General features: G+C 44.3%; 1 protein-coding gene and 1 long non-coding RNA gene across 2 annotated transcripts in view; one reads left to right on the top strand and one right to left on the bottom strand.

Annotated features, from left to right (window-relative positions):
- Nucleotides 1-19418, bottom strand: part of LOC118914521 (uncharacterized) — a 29383-nt gene extending 9965 nt beyond the window's left edge. The window contains exon 1 of the long non-coding RNA XR_005025636.2: nt 19326-19418. This is a non-coding gene — a long non-coding RNA (uncharacterized LOC118914521). The remainder of the gene's footprint in view (nt 1-19325) is intronic.
- YARS2 (tyrosyl-tRNA synthetase 2) lies at nt 19409-23718 on the top strand. Its single transcript, XM_036889537.2, has 5 exons — nt 19409-20224; nt 21041-21208; nt 21715-21870; nt 22139-22309; nt 23383-23718. The coding sequence occupies exons 1-5, from the start codon at nt 19443-19445 to the stop codon at nt 23540-23542; spliced, it is 1437 nt and encodes a 478-aa protein (XP_036745432.2). The 5' UTR covers nt 19409-19442; the 3' UTR covers nt 23543-23718.
- The last annotated feature ends 112 nt before the right edge of the window (nt 23719-23830 follow it).

The following is a 23830-nucleotide window of genomic DNA, read 5'->3' as shown; positions in this document are numbered from 1 at the left end:
CTAGCCTGAAAGAAGGCGGCTGTGTTTCTGCTCTTCAAATTTCTGAAGGCCCGAGGTGTGGAGGATGACAGGGGACAGACGGGGTGAAGGGGCGAAGGCTTGTGAGTCTAGCACCAACCGAACAATAGCAAGCACATACTGAGCACTCCCCTCAGCCCCCTCACCAAGTATATACTTGCTCTGTTTTCTTATATTTTACATGTGAAAATAACCCGATGCAGAGAGAGGTTTAGTCACATACCAAAGCCACATGGCCAGACAGTGCAGAGGAGCCATTGGGACCCAGGAGGGGTGCTGCTCACCAGGGCTTCCCTGGGAGCCACAGTGACGGACTCGCGTCTCCACGCCGGGGAAATGTGGGATCCCTGGCGCTTATCCCTTCCTGGAGAGTGGGGGGGCCATCCGACGTAATGGTTAGGAGGACTGGTTCTAGAACCAGCCAGCCGGAGCTCAGCCCACCTGACAGGGCGAGTTTCTTACCATCTCTGAGCCTCAGCTTTCCTCATCTGATGGTTATATGGGAATGAGAGTAGCGGGTACCTCCCTGGGCTGGCGTGAGGTCTAAATGTTCTCATGATTATAAAGCACTTAGTGCCTGACATTATGCACTCCGTGAATGCTAACTGAATTATTTGGAGTTCCCTAGTCTGGGGAGATTCGTTGTTTTTTACATTCCCCACCCCGCTTAATCCATGTCTTCTGAATTCCTCTTTTCAGAGATAGTTGGTTCAGTAAAGGCCCCAACCTTTCCCCCAGCCACGCAGGACACACACACACAGATGGCCCATCCCTTAGAAGGCCAGGTAGGAAGGGGTAAAATACAAAAATACCCAGGGCAGACAAGTGATTCGGAATGTCAGTTCCTCAGACCACAAGTCCTCTGGGGGGAGTGATGTTATGTGAAAAGAAGTACCCCCTGCCTAAATAAGTTTGAGAATGGCTGAGTTATGCAAAGAGGGGAAGGATCTTCATTGCAAGACGTCTGAGTCCCTCATCTGCACCGGGCACCGTGAAATCACCAAGAAGAGACTATGCTACATGCTTTCGTTTGAATCAATAAACACTTTTTTCTTAGATGAGCCTGGAAGAATGCCTCTGTTGTAAACACTGACCAGCAGCGATCTAAGCCATAAGCAAGAGGACAGAAGGTATCTGGCTGGTTCACAGCGCAGGCCAGTTCATCTTGCTTAAAGTCTGGACTACTGACATCCACACCTGAGGTTAGTCATTTTACAGTAAAATCTGAAAAAGGTGGACTTTCAAAGATGGAGGACTAGCTCCAGAACATTTTGCTTCATTCCCACCCGGAGAGCTGCTAATCTGCGGACAGGAAGATAACCCAGAGGTGATTATTATCCCAGAGAAGCACACGTTGAGACTGCGACAGACTTTCCATCCAGCTGATCAGACCTCTTAAATCTCACATCAAAAAGCAGGCAAATCTCCGAGAAGCCTGAGTTTCGCCTGTAAGCTACTAGCATGCAGTGCACTTGATGAAAAATAAAAACAAGTCCAAACTGTTGCAGATTTTCTTACAACCTAACAGGATGCTCTTCCCAAACAACTAATCCTTCGGGTGTTTTTGGTGTGTATGTTAGAAAAGAGGGGCTTCCATTTTTAATTAACAGCTTTTGACATGTCTGTATTGAGCGCTCACTCCTGGAGCTGAGGACCAGCAAGCTGCCCCTTTAGGAGGAAGTGCTCACAGATCTCAGTGGCTGACTTCACTCTGGGCGGTCACAGGTTACAGTGACAGCACTTTCTTTCTTTTTTTTTTTTAAGGTATTGATATACACTCTTATGAAGGTTTCACATGAAAAAGCAATGTGGTTACTACAGTTACCCATATTATCGAGTCCCCACCCACACCCCAATGCAGTCACTGACCATCAGTGCAGCACGATGCCACAGATCCACTATGTGCCTTCTCCTGACAGCCCTTTCTTTACCTGGGAAACGAAAGGTCGCCGACTGTATTGCAGGGGTTAGTAAACCCATGGGTATCTTCTGGAATAGGTCTCACAAAACAAGGAATGGTCGGAGTGAGAAGCAGAGAATTATTAAGAAGATGCTTCAGTTTTAGCCAGAAGGAGCTGTCAGAATTGACAACCTGTAATAAGAGTCTATGAAAGTACTAATATTTATAATACTGACAATATTTCCCTCAGGAATTTGTTTCTTTAAGCCCTCGCTCTAACTGGAAACTTTTCTGGTTCCTGATTTAAAAACATAAGTAATCTATTTTTGTGGTATTGCCTAAAGAGCTTTTGATAAGAATTATGTGTGAACATATTAAGTAGCACATTCCCACTTCTTTTGGTGGCACACGCCTAAGGTGACCCAGTTCCTCTTCTCAGGCTCTATTCCTCCACCTTTTGTTTATCACTTAGGATACTTTATTGCATTTGAGAAGCAAAAAAGTTCAACTCAAACTGGCTTAAGCAATAAATGTCTTTATCATATGTAACAGGAAGACCAAGTTTAGGCTCAGATTTGGTTATTTCAGCAGCTCACTGAAATCATCAAGAACCCAGATTCCTTCAAGCTTTCTGCTCTGCTGTCCTCAGCATGTTAGCTTTTGTCTCCTGGTTAATTTCTTCACGTTGACAAAATGGTTGCAGCAGCTCTGAACATCCCATCTTCAGAGTCATGCCCAAAGGCCAGAAGAGTAAACATTCCTTCCTTGCATCCTTTTTTTAAATACATAAAGAAAAACTTCCCAGAAGCCTTCAACAGACATCTCTTATTTCATGCTTCCAAGAATTACATCACACGCCCTTTCCTAAATTAATTCCTGGTAAGAAAAACAAAACTATTCCTTTCTTAAACCAATCACATTTCACCCAAGGCTGGGTCTACCTCCCCTGAGACTCATGGATGGTCAATATTTGAACACAGTCAGGATTTTATTGAACAAAGAAAAAGGGGCTGCAGAACAGTCAACCAACATCACCTGCCTTAAGTAGAAACATCAAAGAATAAGAATTCAACACTTTTTAGCAAACTGATTTCATCTGGCCTATAAGACAACAGTGTTCTTTCAAACACTGTTGGTGAAAAACGAGTTTTCCTGCTATGGCTCTTGCATTGCATTTAGGGCAAAGTCCATGAAAGTTTATGGATAAAGAATGATGGGAAAGCTGGGACCTGCAGTTAAACCAATAATCATGATTTCAAAGAAAATAAAAGATTTTAAAACATGCTCAATTGAACAACAGGGGTGGGGTAACATCATGTCAGCACTCTGCCTCTTCTCCTCTCCTTGCGGTGGCATCTATGATCCTTCACCTTTAACCCTAATCATGGAAGCCAGTTTGGACCTTCACTGACCGACTCATCTTGGAAGAAAGCTGGCCTGAGGTGACCAGATAGTCTCCCATTTCCTCAGTGAGACACCAGTTTAGCCCCGTGCAGAGAACATGGGTTTGGATTCTGACTTTACGTCTCCCTGGCTGTGGACTCTACAGTTACTTTAACTTTCTGAGTGTCTGTTTGCCTCATTGGTAAAATGGAGTTGATAACTATTGCTTCATAGGATTGTTGGAACAAAATGAGATGATGTCAGCATGCTTGGCACCCAGGCACTCAGTAAACAGTAGTGATTACTTCCTCCTTTTGTGCATCAGGCTGCTGCCCCGGGGTCCCCAGGCTTCACCTTCTGCCTCCAGTTTCATTTCTCTGTCTCTGCTTTTCACACATCCCAGGAATCATCTTGGGGCAGAAAGCCAACTGCGTAGCAGTAAAACAGGAAGAGATGAGAGAGAGAAGGGAATCTCACTACTGAATCTCCTCGCTCCCTGCAGCCCCTGCCTACATTCCTCCAAGGTTCACTCACTTTTCCTCTGCTGACTCTACAATGCACTGACCTGCTCATTTCCACACCAAATTCCATCCTCCTGCAGAATTCACATCAGGGGCACCTCCAGGGCCACAAAGTGGATACTTCATGCTGTGAGGATTGCAGCAGGAGACAATGTGTTCTTGCTAACCCAGGTGGAAGTGTTGAATAAGTTCTTCTATTTAAAAAAAGCATCTGTGCTACCCAGGGTAAATAATATGTCAGGTCAGCCAAACCATAAAGCTTAATTTCCCTTTCTGAAAAAAGTGGGTATTTGGGAAAGAGTGTTCTGATACTCTTCAAAAGTAAATGTTTTATGTTCGTATGAAAGTCATGTGTGGCACTGACTGCTCATTGCCCCCGCTGTACCCTTTGGATTCACTTTCCAACACAATAGAAATACTAATCTTGGAAAGGTGATTTTCACTGGAGACAAAGGTGCTGTAATATTTTGAATATAAAACTCCAAGGTGGAATTTCCAGTCTTGCTTGTTTATGTAGATGTCATGATTCTTTGTTAAATGCAGTGAAACCTAAAAACCTAAAAGCCTAAACTCTGCCTTCTGAAGAAATATTAGCAATGCAAATGATGCCACCTCAGCTCTCACCAGGCTGCTGTGTAAGGGGTCATATTTCTAGGCAACAAATTAAAAGTCAAAGGGATAACACTTCCTGTGCATGATACCAGCACCCGTCTTTCAGTCCTGTTTGAGAATCAGTTGGTAGCGTCCAAGCTCTGTCTTAAATAGAAAACATCACCCTTTGGGGAATTCCTCTTCACAAGGCAAGCTTTGAGGGGGCCTCCTAAACTATGCAACAAAATGGGAAATTTTGAGAGAGGCAGAAAGAACCTATTTTGGCTGAAAATGGAAAAGAATATAGAAACCATCTGAAGGCTCCTGGATTTCACGTTAAAGAAGGAATACAAAATCTCACTATCGTTTAAATGCCTTCTTCTATCTTTTTGTACAACAATATCCCTTCAGATGTGAATTCTATAAATCTACCCACCTGGAATTTCTAAGAATTTCATCTGCTCAGGAATTCATCCAGTGAAATTTTTTCTCTCTGAAAATGCTACTAAAGAACACTTACTGGGATAGTATGACTGTTGTCACCTGTAGTGCCAACATAAAGAAGTCGGTGGAGCCCCCAAGCACTTATCCAGTCTCTCTCGGATCATGGAGGGCCCTGCCATTTGATTGGACCTACGCCTCTGCTACCGTTGCTCCCACCCTCCTTCCTTCAGCAGATGCTCAGGGTATTTGCGAAGTGTCAGAGGCAGTGCTCGGCACAGGCACACGATGAAGGGTGAAAGTGACCGCACTCTTGCGGAGATTACATATTATAGGGTCTGGAGCTTCACTGAGAACTGGCCGTCTGTATATAACGTTGCCTGGTAAAGAGCTTCACGTAGTTACCACTGACCCACTGTATAAAGCAGGATTCCTTTGGTTCTAAAACTACTTCAATGGAAAGCTCTCCTTTAAATCTTTAAAATGGGCGCAGCACTGTTCTTAGCTTCTCCCCCAAAGAGCCTAGCACGGTGACTGGGAAAGCAGAATGCACACACGTAGAGGTGCTCCCTGGGCTGCCGGGGACGGTTCCGGGCGGCCTGAGCATCACCCGCAACGGTGCAGTGGAAGCAGACGCGTGCAGAGGCCTTAGGGCAGAGCCGAGTCCACGCCGGGTCCCGATCCTCAGCAGACCGTTCCCTCCAGGCTCACTCACAGTATTGCTCGCCCTCCACAGACACACACACCAGCCACAGCCCTGCACACAGACGGTTCATGGTGAGCAGAGCTTGTTTCACAGGGTTTACCCCGGTGTTGTCTTGAGGAAGGCAGCCATTCACTTGGGTGTCCCAAGCACTGCCCCTGAGGTCACACGGTGGCTCCCAGCCGCGAGCCCCTGAATGTGCGAGGCCGTCCGCGCGTCCTTCCTGCCAGGCGCCGGTTGGCCCCCATTTCGGGGTGAGGCAGGCGGGTCCTCCGGAGATCGTTGTCCATGGCCACACAGTGAATGGCCAGCAGGACCCCCGCCCTGGCCTTCCTAAGCCCTTCACCTTCGCCCTGGCCCTTTGGGTCCCGCCATTGCCACCTTCTGGGACGCCAGGGGGATCAGAGAATTCTCCGGAGGGAAAAGCACAGGGGTTAATCCAAGTCTCTTAAACATACGCAATGTCCCTTCCTTACGCGAAAACCGGCGGCCTCCTTCGGGATATGAGCGCAACAGCGGGGTAAAGGCCCGCCCACTGTGAACAAGGAAGAACAGCTGAACCGGCGCAAGGAAGGACCTCACGCATGCGCGTGGATGGCCCCGAAGCCAACCAGACTGAGGCCCGAATTCCAGCTCTTCCCCTTCTGAGTTACAATTTCATCATCCATAAAATCGGTATTAAAATCATACGTTATGTCACAGCATTCTTGTATCTGCCCATCCTAATAACACGGCCTTGGGCTATCAGCTGTTGAGGTAAACATTTAGACCAGAAGATCTAGTTTCTTCCGATTCTAAAAATCCTGTTTGTGTTGCTTCACATGTTGCTCTTCTCCTTCTCTTGGTTCCTTCCTTAGATTTACAAGAGAAAGGATGCTAAGTACCACTGTTTATGGACTGCCTTTTAGGCTTTCCATTGATTGAAGTTTCCCTCTCCCCCTAAACTCCTGACCCTCACAGGCCCGTAGGCAAGAGCCAGTGACAGCCTTCTAACAACTCTCCGAACAGCTAACCTGCTGTCTTTGGGGGAGGGTACTCCTAACATGGGAGGGGAAGCCGAAGATCGTTTTCAGAGTATCGGAAACACGAGCTCCTAGTTTTCCAGGTCATAAAACATCAGACAAGGTAACTGTACTCGGCAATGGTTTGAATCTCACTACAGAACTGCGATCATGTCTAGGTTATTTTACTTAAAAATATGGCACTTTTTAAGGAGATTTCAAAGTGGAATCAAACAATTGAAAGGATATTTTAAAACATTTTAAAAACCAGGATCCTTGAGCTTGGTAAGACATGGCAGAAGGCAAACAATGATAGTCTTCAGACTGGAAGGATTTTTGCAGAAGAACAGTCACGATTTTGATTCTCACTCAGGTGTAGAACAATCAAACCCCGCTTTTGAGCACTTGGTGTTAGCAACTTGCACCTGTTACTTTTCCTTAGGACCTTTAGCACAAAATAGACTGATTTCCTCCCCTGTAGTTTTCTTGGTCTGTACATTAACTAACGCTTATTGGCCTCCGTGCAAGGGTGTTCATGATGAAAGGTTATTCCTAATCTGCTTCTGTCTCACAGGATTCTGAAATCCAAAGGTAATTACAAGGAATGTGGATGTGTAAGCCATGAGCTGAGCTCGCTCCTGAAAGCCCGCCATTCCACAGCCAGAAGGACTCTCGGCAGTGCCATTTCTAGCCCTGAAAGGGGAGCTGGGGCTGGGACCTCCCGCAGGACCCCGTCCCCCTTGTCTTAGGAGAGGGTTGCCTGGGCCACACCTAAGAACACTCGTGTCTTTTTCCACAGGCTCATGGACCTGTCATATCGGAAAAGCAGAAAAAGGAATGAGTGCTTTCCTTTCATCTCTTTAAGGGCCTAGAAGTCGGCAAAACCCCCACAGTCCCCACGGGTCAGAGGGAAGAGCTGACTGTGCTCAAAGGTGGCTGCAGGATGGAGCTATCGTAATGAAGTGCATAAAATGTGTCAGCCTTTGCCAAAAATGTTATGCACATTATTGCTTCCAATCCATAAAACTAATCCAATCAATAAAACTTCATGAAGGAGACAGTAATGTCACATATTACAGATAAGAAAGCTGAAACTCAAGATGGCTAAGGAACATGCTCAAAGCCACAGCCAGGAAGAACCAAGCTGTGATTCGAAACTGTGTTTGTCTTACCCCAAAGCCTGTATCTTAACCACACTGTCTGACTCCCCCGATTCAGAGGGACTCTAATCCAAACCTTAAGAGGGCTGCCAGAGCAGGACAACGGCCACAGGGGTCAGCACGCACAAGCTCTCACAGAGAGGAAGGACACGGCTACCATGACTTCTAACGGCAAAGGAGAGATTGAAAAACCAGTGCTGAAGCCCCGTGCAAAATTCAAACTGTGGGTAAGCAGATCAGGGTGAAGACTTAAAGCCCCTAGGACTAAGATCTTGGATTAGAGGGGAGCATGCAGTGGCCTAAGCCAAGCATTGTGGAGTGCAAGATCCAGGCTGATTCAAGGCTTGAGCCAACTATGTAAAAACAGGAATAGAACTAAGTTGGGACCTGTTTGGATTGATGTCAGCATCACAGAATCTTTGTAAGGTAGAGGGTATCCCCAAAGCAGTAACACTGAGCAGTACCTACTCATTATCCCAGGACGAGGGCTATGTGTGCTCTGCTCTACACCTTAAGTCGCATTCATATGTGGGTGAATGTGGCTACGTCTGTGTGTTTCGCTCTCAGAGCAAGGAAAGGTTCTCTGTGTGCCCTTTAGCGTACAAAGAGGGCTTGGTCCTCTGGAGAGCCTGCGTAGTTCTAATAGAGCTGATATAACTATAAATAAAATGACATTTATAATGATCTGCACCCTGTGGGGTAAAGATACAAACCATGCAAACGAACATATATACGCACAAAGCCAAATGCCAGAGCACTGGACACCCTGCACAAGGGGTGGCGTCCACTGCCTCCCCCCTCAGCCTTTGTATGATTTCAGTTCTGAGCCCTAGGCCTCTGGATGCCATGTTTCCTGCCAATAGGATTCCACTTATACCCTGAGTGCTTTCAACTGGAGGTAATGCTGAACAATATCCCCTGCTCAGTAGGTTGACTTGAACTGAAGCGTGAACCAGAATATCCTTTCATCCAAAGCAGTGCACCTGCAGGAACAAAGCAGGTTTTGTTCCTCATCTGAACAAACAGTTCCTGCAAAAATGATTTATTCTTGTGTTGAGTTTTTTTTTTTTTGGTTTATAAACATAACATTACCTTTCTTTCTTAAAGCAAAAGTTTCTTTAAGCCAGAACCACAGCAGCTGGTATGGTGCAAAGATAGAGGCTTAAGATGGACTTTGGATACAAAGTTTACCTCTGAGTTCTATCTCTGTGCCCAGTCCAGGGCAAGGAAGCAATAAATCCAGACATTCAACTGTCCAACATGAGCTGATTTTGAATAATATGATTATTTTTAGTCACAATGTTTTAGTCTTAAAGATGATGTTTCCCATTTCTGTCACATAAGCTGCTTTATTTGATTTTACATCAGTTAACTGATCAACAAGTAAATAGGTGAGCACTTTCTAACTATACAGCACTGTAAAGAACACATTATTCACCCTCATTTATTACTGGCAGAAACTGCCAATTCCTAGAAAAGTTATAGACACATATTCCCTGACCAGCAATTGAGTTTCTAGGAATTCATACTGTAAATGCATTAGCACATATGTAAAGTGGCATGTGTGTAAGATTATTCATGCAGCCGTATTTATAACAGCTAAAGATGGGTGCTATTGGTAATCAATAGTGGTTAAATAAATAATTGGTTGAATAAATTAAGTTACAGCTTTTCACAAGACTAAAAAAACAATGAGGGCACTCTTCCTGTATGGGCTAGAAACTTTGCCAAGATACAATGTTAAATGAAAAAAAGATGTAGAATAGTCTACATATGTGTAATTATTAATGTTACATATATTTGAGGAGATGCAAAAAGAAAAAAAAATCTGATAATGACTGTCTTCTGGAAGAAAACTAGACTTATCTTCAAATACCTCAAATTTGATGCATAGGCTTTTGACACTAATCCCAATTTTATGATGGCCAAATGGCTAAGACTACAGCTCACAGTATGTATTAGATAAAGAATTATTTTCTAGTGAAAGGTAGTACAGCTTTTATTTCTATTCATTTATCTTTTATATGTTTTTACATATGGGAAATCCCAATTTACTTTCCAATTTTCCACCCAATTGCCAATTTATCCAGCCTTTGAATGGCTTCCAGGTCCTTTCCATCTTGGGCAGAATCCAAGTGGATTGTAAAAGAAATCATCCCCTCCCTGTCTGCATATGTGTCCTGGCAATATTGCTTGGAACAGTACTTTGTAAAGTCAATGTAAATGCTCTTTTAAGTGTTGAAATGTGATGGGAAACAGATTGCCTGAGAGAAAACAAGGCTTCAAGTAAAAAGAGTAAGCAAAAGAAAAGAAATATGAGAGAACTCAGAAAAGGACAAGAAAAAATCAAGGATTAAGGTACTTAAGGCCTGAAGTCAGAAGGATTACATGTGGGCATTAAGAAACCAAAAAGCCATTAAAAACTACTTTTAAAATATTCCTCTGGGAGGAGTCAGGGCAGATTCACCACGGCAGGGGTAGGCTTCTTTGTAGTTCGTTCTGAAGTGCAGGGTGTTTCATCTTAAAATGGAGTGTGTATACCCCATGGAGGATGTGAATTTATACAACAGTATACAGAAGAAAAAAATCTCAATTTTTATATTTTTAGTTCAATTTGTGGATGTATTATTATGTACATAATCTATCCCTTCCAGAGTACTTATTTCACACACATACACTGAGATGTTAGATGCTCAAGCCTTCTTTGGGGGACATGACCAAACAGTTTGGAGACCACTGGGCCAGGTTAAGAATGGGAGACACCCAATGGGAAGAGTCATGCTTCTTGGGCACCCACGATTCCTGACTGAAGGTGGGAGAAGAATGTATTACAATAAGACACCAGACATTTTAGCAAGTCAGGAACAGATTCTAACCCGAGAAGAATTCTATGGTTTTGATTGTAACTTAGTCAACTACACATATTTATGTCCTGAAAAACCCACCTAGAACAGGTTTTCTGGGTTTTGTTTCGTTTTGTTGGTATTCTGTATTTTGCTTTTACCCTAAGCAATCAGTCCCATCCTGGCGGGGACTTGGGATCCAGGATTGCAGGAAAAAGATCAAAGGACAAGAGGTATAATCTGGAAATTGTAGCCCCAGAGGAAGAACCATCTTCACCGCCTGAGGGACTGCAAAAAAATTTCAGCAAAATGTCCGCCTCATATTTTACGATTCATTCGATTTAACAAGAAATCATGACTATTGGAAGGGGCCACTGCTGGAACTACTGTGTCCCAGTGATGAGGGAGATGAGAAAGCTGGGATCGGCCGCTGACATCCACGGCTGCTCGAGTGCGTCCACAACCAGCTCTCAGCCCCCATGAAGATGGACAGGAAACACGAGGGCACTGAGGTCGGGCCCTTACACTCACCCTATTCACCTCTCGGCACGTTCCCACCGCTTGCTTGCCAGGAGAACCGGCCTCAGAAAGAAGGCCTCCAAAGAACATCAGGGAGGAGAGGACCGTCTTCGATAACTGGTGATGGAAAAACGGGACCCCTGTCTTATGCCAGTACACAAACACCAACTCCAAATGGGTTAAAAACTTTAATATAAGACTTAAAGCCATACAACTCCTTGAAGAAACATAGGGGTTGAGCTCCTTGACATCAGTCTTGGCAATGATTTTTTTGGCTTTGATGCCCAAAAGCAACAAAGGCAAAAATGAACATGGGGGATGACATCAGGCTGAAAGCTTCCGCATAGTGAAGAAAATTATGAACACAATGGAAAGTCAGCCCATGGAAAGGGAAAAGCATTTGCAAGCCACACACCTAATACAGGGTTAGGATCCAAAATATACAAGGAACTCACACAACTCAATAGCAAAAAGCAAATAACCTGATTTTTAAAATGGGCACAGGACCTAAATAGACATTTTTTCAAAGAAGACATACAGACAGCCAACAGGTACGTGAAAAGGTGCCCCTCAGCACCAGTCATCAGGGAAATGCAAATAAAAACCACAGCGAGCTACCGCCTGACACCTGTTAGGATGGTGATTCATCAGAAAGATAAGAGATAATGCTGGTGAGGGTTTGGAGAAAAGGGGACTCGTGTGCACTGTTGGTGGGAATGTGAACTGGGGCAGCCACTATGGAAAATAGTACAGAGGTTTCTCGAAAAAATGAAAATAAAACTGCCCTATGACCCAGCAGTCCCATTTCTGGGTACATGTCCAAAGAGAAGCCGTTATCTTGAGCAGTTATGTGTACCCCCACATTCACAGCAGTGCTGTTCACAATGGACAATGCATGGAAACTCCCTAAGTGTTCACAGACAGATGAATGTACAAACAAAATGTGGTGGACACACACACACACACACACACACACACACACACACACACACACACACTGGAATATTATTCAGACTTTTAAAAGAATGAAATTCTGTCGCACATGACAGCATGGGTGAATCCGGAGGGCACTGTGCTATGTGGACGGAGCCAGGCAGGGAGAGACAAATACCACCTGGCATCCCTTACACACTGAAACCAAAAAAAAAAGTCAAACTCATAGAAACAAGAGTAAAAAAGTGGTTGCTAGGGGCTGGGAGTGAGGGAAATAGGGAGATGTTGGTGAAAAGGTACAAACTCTCAGTTATAAGATGAATCGGTTCTGAGGATCTAATGTATTACACGGTGACTGCAGCTGATAACACTGTATTGTATACTTTGAAATTTTCTAAGAAAGCAGAACTTACATATTCTCACCAAAAAAAACAAAGAAAGGAAGGGAGGGCAGGAGGGAGGAAGGAAGGAAGATAGGTGGCCTCTACCTCACATCACCTCCACATCTCTCGAGTATATGTGGTAATATAGGTTGGAGGAACCCGCTTACGTTTAGAACCCTACAGGAGATTTTGGGACATAGAGCTTTTAGCTTTCTAGCCCCTGCAGCACAGAAAGGCATATAGAGTTAGAAATAAGTGTCGATAGAAAATAATTAGCACAAATGGCACCAGGCTTTGAGAGTCAGATGTGGTCGTCTCACCGCAAGCCTGAGCTTGTCAGCAACACCTCAGCATGTAAGCTCCCAGCAAACTAGAAGCTATTTAAGGGCAAACACCACCTGTCTTCCTATCAGTTAAATTCCCAGAATCTAAGACAGGTCCAGTACATATCTTGAATGAAAAACTACTTAAAGGTCTGTGTAGAGTAACTAAGAAGACGTTCTTTGTTATCAGAAAGATTGGGATTCAAGCACTGATGTCTTCTCATCTGTGAACTAGATAAAAATAATGAAATTTCTCTCAAGGGTTTTGGTGAGAGTTAAATTAGGCAGGTAAAACACCGCAATGCCCAGCAGATAGCATACAATAATGACTATTGTTATTATTGGTATTATTGCTATTTTCCCTGCCCATTACATCTAACTCGACATTTGGGATCTACTGGCCATGGATGTATTCTAGGTCAGACGGCTACGTCCCCCCCCCTTCCCTGAACAGTGGCTGGGTGAACATTACCAAGGTTCTCCTTGCAGATCTTCTGTGTAAATTCCAAGTTCCAACTCATCAATAGTATCACTGACCTATTTGTATAGAGATATACTTTAGATCTTCCAATATCTTTAGTTTCATAAGATCAATTCCTACTGTGTTAGAAGCCAGTCACTTCAAACACCAAAACATTTTAGATGAGGAAAATATGGCTTTAAACTATAGTTCTTTAATTACTGGTGAGCCTGAGCATTTTCTAAAATGTTTAATGGCCATTAGGCTGTGTGTGTGAAATTTGTTTATCCATTTACCTATTGGAGTATTAGACTTTTCATTGATTACTAAGCACTCTTTATATATGTGAGATATATTCAATGGGTCAGTTTCTTGTATGCATTACAATTTTTTGTTTTTATCATTCTATTTTTTTACAAACAGAAATGCTTATTCTCTCCATGTACGGGTCCACCATTTTTCATTTTAGAAAATTCTTTCCCACCTCAGTATGAAATAGGTATACTTTTGTTTCTGATTTTACCTAATATTTTATAACCATGATTGTAATGGCTATAATATATACCAGGAAAGGTTATATCATGATATATTCACTCCCCTATCTGTGGATATTTAGTTTTTCCCAACACTATACTATTTTAAATAACCCGATATTCTTCTTTGTACCTTTCTTTTCCTATAAGATCAAGACCAAAAAATTAAACACTTCATTGCTGTTTTATACATGTTGCCATTGCAGTATAGACTTACTGATTTCAATGTCCTGGCTCTGTATGCCCATTCACCTCACCTTATTTTAACTATTAAAAAGTCACTTTACTAAGGAAAATCAATTCATACCCAAGAATCCTCCACAAAACATATTAAAACCTCAACTCAAAAATTTTTTTTTGGCTAACTAGTTTTCCAGGGTAGAAACCTTAGAGTGACTGTATAGTTTATATTCAAAACAGGACACTTGAGAATAAAAAGGGCCATGTTAAGAATCAGGCTGAGATAAGAGCCATGCAAACCAGGGCGTATGGTCACCTACTTGCCAGGCACATTCTCAAATGTTCAGTGTGAAATAACATTAGCAGTCCATCAGAAACAAAGGCCTCTCAATTGGTGATAATGCGCAATGTGTTTAGTCACAATATAACACCAACGAAAGTGTCCCTGATTGCTGCTCGCCTAACTTCCCTAGAGTCCATGCTTGAAGAAGAGTTAAGTGACATGCATATTGGGAAGAGGGAGGCCAGCATCCCAGATTTCCTCTAGTTACAGGCAAAATAGCTACAGCATACAAAGGAGCCCTTCTCACGTGCTGTCTCGGTTAGTGAGGCCTTTCCAGATTGGTCTCAGCCACGTGCAGCTGTGAATGAGATCACTGGGGCTCATCTCACATGCTTCCTCTGTTAGTGAGGCCTCTCCTCCTCTCCAGTTTGGCCTCCCAGCCACGGGCAGCTGTGAATGAATGCAATCACCAGGGACCAAAACTGCTTGGGTCTGAGCACAGCTGCTTGGGCCTTGGTTGAACATTTTTGCAAACATGACCCATGTTTCTCATTGGCTAGGCATCCCTTGCTAAATATTTGTTTTCAATTGTTGTTAGCCATGTAGACATTGACTTAAGCTGACTTCTACCACTTAAGCAAACCAACAGAGGGGGGTGGGATAGGTGAACACATGTTCAACCTCCTCTCTAGGATGGCAGCTTAAACAGTGAAGATAAAGAAACAATCAATGTGACCTTTGCCTAGTGACTGGAAGCCGAGGCATCTCAGGGTGTCAGCGCCGTGTGGGACTTTGGAGATAAGGTAATCTAGCCCCTTTATCAGTAAAATGAGAACAGTGAGGCCTGGAGTGTTGTGACTCATCTAAAAAGGGCAGCTCGTGGAGGAGACGCTGAGACACTGACCCAGGTCTATGACTCCTAGTCCAGTGCCATTTGTACCACAACTCAGAGCCACATTTGGTGGCTGTAACGATGAAGGAGGTATTGTTTGACTTTTCTGTTTGGGGCAAGTAAATGCAAGGTGTTTATACCCATTATCATGTTACAGAAGAGTGGTTAGAGAGATGTTTCCAGAATTGTTACTTGGCAGAAAACTGGCCATACAGTGTCTACAACAGAAGCACGTAAAGCCTATACTGGAGACACTGAAAAGAAGACAAAAATCGATTGGGTCAAAGTAGAAATGCTCTACAAAACACAGACGGCTTGTTGCTCTCCTCCCGTGGAGATACAAACTCAGCTGCCTTGATGGACGGACAGCAATGAGCTGGCGGAGCACTCGGGCATATGTCAGAGAGACCAGAAAGCTGCTGAGCTAACTTGAGAAACAGGAAAGTTCCAAAATTATCTTGTCTGAAGTCACTATCTTTTTGAACTAAGCTTTTCAACATACAACCACAATCGGTGTCTCTAAGATTAAGATTGTGTTTCTAGGAGACAAGCCTGCTTTTCTCATCACATGGCAAACAGGCACCTCCTGAAGCATGTTTCTGGCAAAGAGCCGATGAAACAATGGACTATACAACCCATCACCAAACTCAGCAGAAATGGAGGGAACTGGGGAACGAGTTACTTGAGGGAAGCAACCCAGTGCGGCATTCGTGAAGGAAGACACAGCTGCAGATGACGGTTTGAATGCTGCGGCCCAGGATCCCTTTAATCCTACGCCTTCACCACCACCCTTCCCATCATCCTCTCCACAGCCTTCCCTCCCACAGCCCCACCCTCACCTGCAAGTTCCTGAACAGCTTCCTCCAGGCACTGACACACAGAATTTACTACCAGCCTACAGGGTAAGTATTACCCAGGCGTATGGCTATGGGACCCGGTGCATATAGTCAAGGCAACTGTGGGTCCTACGGGTTCTTCCACTGACTACAAAAGCAGCTTAAAAGAAAGAACAGTTGTACGGATCCTTCTCTGAACATAGAAAGAAACTGCACATTTAGTAACAGGTTTTCTGGTTTTCTGGTCTAATATCATCTTACAGAAGGTAATCTTTTCTAAAAAGTGCTCAGATGCTAACATGACCAGCAGCTCAAATAGCATCAGAGCCACTCCGATGAAAGGATGCAGACGAGGTTTCAGGGCACTTGGTTTCCATAAATTTATACTTTCAATGAAAAATTTAACGGCCTTTCCCTTCTTGTGAGGAAAGTGAGCCGTATTGATTTCACATGTTAGTAGATTTTGGAGGCACAGTGAGGCTGGATGGTAAAAGCATATTTGAACCTTCTCGGAAGGATTTGCTTGGAGTGAAAGGGGAGCAAGTGGCTTGTAGGCAGGGATGGGCAGGGCGGGGGGATTCTTCAGGATTTATGGTGTGGATTTCAAGAATATAGGCAACAGTGAAGCCGTGAGAGAGGATGAGACTGTGAGGCGAATTGATTAGGCATTACCCAAACACAACAAAGGCTTGAAACCAGCCTTTAGAAATTATTTTCTTTTCCCAAGTAGTGGGAAATAGGAGAATCATGGAAATACTTCATTTGAGACCAAGGCCATCACTAAATCCCTGAAGTGACTTGCAATTTGGATTCCTTGTTCCCATCCTCTCCCTTTTACATCCAGAAGAAACCTACACCTCCAGTCTCCAAGAGGGAAAAAAACACAAGTAGGAATAATATTTTGTTGTGATTATAGTGACAGAACCCCCCCAGACTCCCAGCTGCTGTCATTTCGCTGTGACCCTCAGATAGCTCGTACTCCAGCCCAGCCAGGCCTCTGCCGTGATCTGAATACGTACCTGCTACAGATGCAGAAACACTTCGTGCAGAATTAAGTAGGACTGCCTGACTCTAAACTGTTGGTTTTATAACCTTTGAGAGACCAGTTAAAATACTATTCTTCTTCACTCTTTTTGTGCCTTTTTGAATGCTATTATAATTGTTTATAAATATAATAGCAATTTGAAAAGTAAACCATGTAAAATAGGAATCCTTTCAAAGTAAATGTTTATGTGGTATTTTGTTGCAGGAAAGGGTAATCGTGAAACAGATGTGCCCCTAATTCCAGGTCACCTAACCCTCAAGTCACCATGGTTGAGATAAGCCATATTTTCTAAAATACTTAACACTGTTCACTTTAAGCAAAAAAACCCCAGCAAGAATCACCTTGTGCACCTTTTCTACTCCACCCTCAAGCTATGGGTCCAGTCTCATAAAATTTTAGACATGTATCTAATTCCAAAGGTTTAAAGGTCCCACTTCTTCTTTTGCTATCATTTGGACAAAGCCCACTTTTCCTGTTACACAAAGACAAACTATAAAAGCGGAAGAACTGCTGCCGTCATTGAGTTGCTGTCAAGTCTCCCGTAGCACCTGTTCTGAAACTGCCTTCTGTACCGGACTTTGCTGTTTATGAAACACGAGACTTAAGAAGCAGCCAAGCAGAACTCAAATCTGTTTCTTAAAGAACCTTATAGTAGATCCTACTCTCAGTAATTTTGTATTTCATCAACCACAAAAGTCCTCCTCCATTCAGCACCTGTAATCAAGTAATGCTCCAACAGGTACACCCTTGCCTCGGAGAGGTGTGCTTTCCCGGAATGTGGGTAAACCACAGCAGGAAGTCGTGCTCCCTGGTATAAAATTACTAACATACCTATAAAAGCTGCAGATGTTACCTGTCATACTAACCAGAAACCTCAAAAATGAAAGATAGTCCTTTAAAATATTCAAGTTTAGGTACTAAAAAAGAAAGCACCACATACTCCGTGCGCGGGAGAATTTCCTGCTTACACGTACTGGAAGATGTCCCTGATCTAAGTGGCGTGAAATAAAGCTGCAGATCAACAGGTTACAACTGCAAAGTTGAAGATATTTTGAATAGCAACATGAACGTTATAGCACAGCCTGCTTATTTTCTTCAGCATCTGGGATTATGTGTCACAGCCTGTTGAGTAAGTATATAAAAATCCTATCAAAGTTACGGTTTGGCAAGGAGAGACTCACTTCCCTGATAATTCCATATGCAAAGAAACCAATTTGTAAAATTGTATTTCATTTTGTTAAACGACTCTATAATGTTAAGCAATGGAAAGGTCCTGTAAGGAATGGTTGGGGCACTCCAGATGCCCGGCTCAGGACCCAGATGCCCAGGTCAGGACCAAGGCACTGAGTCGCCCAGTTGGTGAATATATTGGCTGCTGATGGTTCACAGCTGAGTTCTTCTGCAACTCACCCTCTGCCAAAGCCCTGCCCGAGGTTGTGCCTCCTCTCCAGGGGCACCCGCATTTAATGACTGGGCAATAACAGGGCACAAAGGCCTGCCCCCTTGTTTCAATTCAGGATGCCTCTGAGAGGAAACGCCAGCCCCAGAGCGCGCTGGGGGATTGTCCGAGGCCTCTGTGAACCTGTTCAACTTCTCCTTCTGCCCACCCTGCTTCCACCAGGACATTACAGATGCTGTTCTGAAGAGCAGACCCTAATAATCCTTCTGCACACAAGTCTCTGACTCGAGTCCGCTTCCCGGGGAACTCGAGGTCAGCCAGCCGGCACTGAAAGTGGTCCTGGAAATGAGAGTCAAAAATGTGGCTTTGAAGCGGGATCCCCCGCCAGCCAGCTGCCAGCGAGACCCCCGTCCCCGGTGACCGGAGCACGGAGAGCACCCGGCGCGCTGCGGCAGCGGGATCACTAATCTGAATCCACTAATTACGGCCGCGTCCCACCTGGTTGCCTGTAACTCTAAATAAATAAATAAAACATAAGGCTCTTTCTGCGTTTAACTCGCTGTACTGAACGCTCTCCCGCTGTAGCCAGGGCAGGACTGCCGCCTCCTGGAGGAGCGAAGAAACGGCGGGGACGCAGCCGCCGGCCACGGGGGGAATCTGCCCTGCGGAAGGGCGGCCGTCGGGGCGCCCACTCCCCCTCTCTCCACAAGTCTGACTCCCAACCCCTCGCAGGGTTAAATTTAAACAAAGTTTGACATTTGTACGGAGCTTGAGCCAATCTCTTTGATTCTTAATGTTCACCACAGCCGTGAGAGGTAGGAGCTATCACCGTAAACACGGCCACGTTCCGGATGAGGGATGTAAATCTTAGGGGACTTAAGGCAGCTGGAAGCGAGGAGGAACCCCCCGCGGGCAGTGAGGACGCCAGCACCCGCCGGGCCGCCCATCCCGCCGCTCCCGCCCGCCATCCCTCCCTACCTGGGCATGCGCAGTGAACCCCGAGGCCACTTCCGTGGGACTCAGGAGGCGGGCGCTCCGGGAGGGCGGGGCGGGGGAAGCTCTAAAATCCCAACGTTCCCTGCGCGCCACGCCAAGATGGCTGCGCCCGTGTTGCGGTGTTTTTCCCGGGCTCGGTGGTTTAGTGCCCCAGACCCATCGGGGATCTTGTCCCTGGGGCTGCGAGAGTCCCACTCAGGCGCTCAGGGGCTGCTGGCCGTGCAGAAAGCCCGGGGCCTATTCAAGGAGTTCTTCCCCGACAGGGGCACGAACATAGAGCTCCCAGAGCTCTTCGACCGTGGCATCGCGGGCAACTTTCCCCAGACCATCTACTGCGGCTTCGACCCCACGGCCGACTCGCTCCACGTGGGGCATCTGCTGGCGCTGCTGGGCCTGTTTCACTTCCAACGAGCGGGCCACAACGTGATCGCGCTGGTGGGAGGCGCCACGGCGCGCCTGGGGGACCCGAGCGGCCGTACCAAGGAGCGCGAAGCGCTGGACGCAGAGCGCGTGCGGAGCAACGCGCAAGCCCTGCGCCAAGGGATCGAGGCCCTGGAAGCCCATCACCGGCAGCTCTTCACCAACGGGCGGGCCTGGGGCAGCTTCACGGTGCTGGACAACTCGGGCTGGTACCAGGAGCAGCACCTGGTGGACTTCCTGGCTGCGGTGGGCGGCCACTTCCGCATGGGCACCCTGCTGAGCCGGCTGAGCGTCCAGTCGCGGCTCAAGAGCCCCGAGGGCATGAGCTTGGCCGAGTTCCTGTACCAGGTGCTCCAGGCCTATGATTTCTACTACCTGTTCCGGCGTTATGGATGCCGGGTCCAGCTGGGTGGGTCTGATCAGCTGGGCAATATCGTGTCCGGATACGAGTTCATCCACAAGTAAGCGCCTCTAGACCCCAGAGAAGTACTGGGACCAAATAATTTACACACGAATGGCCAGTGATGCGCTGTTAGTATTGTGCAGTTATGACCTGTTCAAGCCCTTGGTGTTATCCCGATTGAGGGTTTGTAACGGTGTTAATATCACTACATAGTAAGAACTGAAGGACTGAATTGACGGTGTTAGGAATGGGACGTATTCTAGAGCTCTGCGAAATAGACGCATAGTCAGGATTCGAATTCTGTTGTGCATCCCCTATAGGTAGGTCTTCTCATTGAGAAACTGCTTTTCATTGTTTATACTAAAACGTGACCAGGCGTCCCTGAGTTAGCCTCTGCTTCAGCTCAGTAGCTTCCGTGAAGCTAGTGATAGTCTCAACAGTTTTCTTTAATTCCAAATATTTGGCAAATACAGTAGATTTCATTGGCATTTTCTTGAGGAAGATGAACTACAGGGCTAGCCCATGTGCTACTCATTAAAAAACTAAACTTCTCAAACTTAGCTCCTTTAGGAACTCTGCCTGACTTAACACTCTGTCCAGTTTTCTTTCCTACCCAGCCCTTATCATTATCTAGGCTGTAGTTACTGCAGCACCTCTTGTTGCCTTGCCCAGTCACTGGTTAAATTGCAGTTCATAACAAATGCCAAACAGAGTGAGCGCTATGAAAGCACGCAAGAGGGACACGAATCCAGGTTTAGGAGATCAAGGACGTTTTCTGAGATACAGAGACCAGACTGAAAAGTGAGGAGTGATCAGCACGACCTGCCGCCACTTGGGCTGTAAGCACATACTGAGGTTCTTCTTCGTTGCACAGGTTGACTGGAGAAGATGTATTTGGAATTACTATTCCTCTAATTACAAGTACAACTGGAGCAAAACTGGGCAAGTCTGCTGGGAATGCTGTGTGGCTGAACAGAGAGAAGACATCTCCATTCGAATTGTATCAGTTCTTTGTCAGGCAGCAAGATGATTCTGTGGAAAGGTGGGTTCTTAACCGGTGTGCTGAGAAAAACTAAGTTCTTAACTCATGATACAATTTTAGCCACCGAATACCCTGTGTAGTTTGTAGATTCTAGTGAAGGCATAAGTCATTATATCACAAGAACACTGTAATTTTAACTGTACTGAAGTTAAACACTTAAGTTGGTTAAGGAAGCAAATCAGTGTGGTTGCCAGAAAACAGCCAAGTTTGTGATCTACATCCAGCAAGTTCTTGGAACATTAATTCCTGTTCTTTTTCACTTCTTCATCTTAAACTTGGCTAACCTTTATTTTACCTTTGTCTCTAAAAGTTCCTTTTCTTTAACATAAAATACCTTTTGAAGATCCTTTTTAAAAATGATTTTCTCATTGATTCACATTATTTTAAACTCTTGGAAGAGTTTTTGGTACATAACTGTAAGCAAGACATCCTTTAAAGGATAAAGGAACTGGAGATAAAAATCAGGTATGCTATATAAATCTGACACTTTATTTTTTGTCCCCAAGGTACCTGAAGCTCTTCACTTTTCTGCCCCTTCCAGAGATTGACCACATAATGCAGCTGCATGTCAAAGAGCCAGAAAAGCGGGGGCCCCAGAAACGCCTTGCTGCGGAAGTAACCAAGCTTGTTCATGGACAAGAAGGGCTGCATTCTGCTAAAAGGTGGTCTTTTACAAGAGTTAACACTTGATAAGTTGAGTCAATAGGCTTGAGAAAATTCACTAGTTATCTTGTCATTTACCACTAGAATAGCATCTGTTTATTGGAAAGATTATCTTGAATTAAGTGTATAAATGATAGGATAAATGTCACTGTTGTAAGAACCTCCAGTCTGGGACATAATGGGCACCCCTTAATTGGTTACTGGGTATTAGAACATGTGTCTGGATCAGCACTCACATGACGTGGCTCTCAAAAATGTGTTTTTCAGGTGTACACAGGCCCTTTATCACAGCAGCATAGATGCACTGGAGGTCATGTCTGATCAAGAGTTAAAAGAGTTGTTTAAAGAAGCTTCGTTTTCTGAATTAGTTCTTGACCCTGGAACAAGTGTCCTAGATACATGCCGCAAAGCAAACGCCATTCCGGATGGTCCCCGAGGGTAAGATTATTTAACTTCTACACTCACTGTTAATTCAACACTAAATGTTACAATTCATAGCATGTTTTCAGAGAGCAAAATGCTTTAGTGATGTCTGATTCCTTGCAGAAGTTAGGTGAGTCCAAGAGTAAAGTGAAAACTTAAAAGAGCTTGTTGAAAATACTCTAAATTGTCTATAGTATTACTATAGTGTCTGTCATTGTTCTAATCAGGTGGCTTTTCCCCCAGCCTGGAAAAGGCTTGCGTTTAGGGGACCACTATGGTCAGTACACACACTAGGATCAGTCAGTTCAGAGATGGTCACAATGTGAGATCACAGGAATAGAGTGCCTAAGTGAACAGATACACACCGCACTCATATTCAGTCTGTATCTGTCTTCTTTAAGGAGTAGAAAGTTTGCCCAACCTATTTAAAATAATAAATTTCTAAAAATAAAATAGGCATATAATGTAACTTCCTAAGACTATTATAAACTACATACTATTCCTCTTGAGAATTACATTTTCCTGGTTCAGGAAGTAGGTAGATTTTTTTCCTCATTTATGTGGTGGTATGAAGAAATAAAGTGTTTCACCAAAAAGGAATTTGGCATATACTTGATGCTCATCCATTTATAAATGAAACTGCCATGTAGATGGAGAAGCATTAGTTAGTCACAAGACCTCGGGTGTCTCATCTGTAGGAAGTCTAGCAGAAGTCACCTCATCATGAGATCATGCTCTTGATTACAAATGACACTGGTTATTCGATAGTTGCTATTTTCTCTCAATTGTTTTTTGTTATTTGTCTTTATCCTAAAGAGCCTGATATTACTCTGTGTAGAGAAAACATCCGTTATCTTTTTAACCAGTACCAACTGAGAGACACCCCAGCCTTTTCTCCACTAAACAAGAAACCTATTATTATGCCTGTAAGTCTGCAGAATCTAGTACAGTGGACATGAAGATAACAATTCAGTGCTAACTGATTTCAATTGGAAAGCTCTGAAGTTTAAATAAAATAATGGTGTTATCTGTGTTAGGGAGAGGTCACAATGACTGGATTTTCAGTTACTAAGTATTTCCATTTTTAGGTATCGGATGATAACAGAAGGCGGAGTCAGTATAAATCACAGACAAGTAACAAATCCTGAGAGTGTTTTAGTTGTTGGACAACATATTCTTAAGAATGGACTGTCACTGCTTAAAATAGGAAAAAGGAATTTCTACATTATAAAGTGGCTTCAACTATGATGAAAAATGCTGACTGTTCAAACTTACCATCATTCATTTGCAAGATACACTAAAGGTTGATCCCTGAACTCATAACTTCACTCACACAAATCAAACAACAGTAGCGGGGAATGGATTCGCAATGTGAGTAATTTCGTTATTTATATGGATTGGTTAATAAATATGGTTTTCTGTAATGATGGAATATTTTGTTTCCCAATCTGTAAGCATTAAGGACTATCATAGAAAACCATGATTTCCAGGGTTAATCTTTCTTAAGAGTTGTAATTCATGAAAAAACTAAATGCT

The sequence above is a fragment of the Manis pentadactyla genome, chromosome 14 (genome assembly GCF_030020395.1).
Source record: "Manis pentadactyla isolate mManPen7 chromosome 14, mManPen7.hap1, whole genome shotgun sequence".
NCBI lineage: Eukaryota > Metazoa > Chordata > Mammalia > Pholidota > Manidae > Manis > Manis pentadactyla.
The sequence above is the reverse complement of the archived record's forward strand: the minus strand, read 5'-3'. Positions and strand labels throughout refer to the sequence as shown.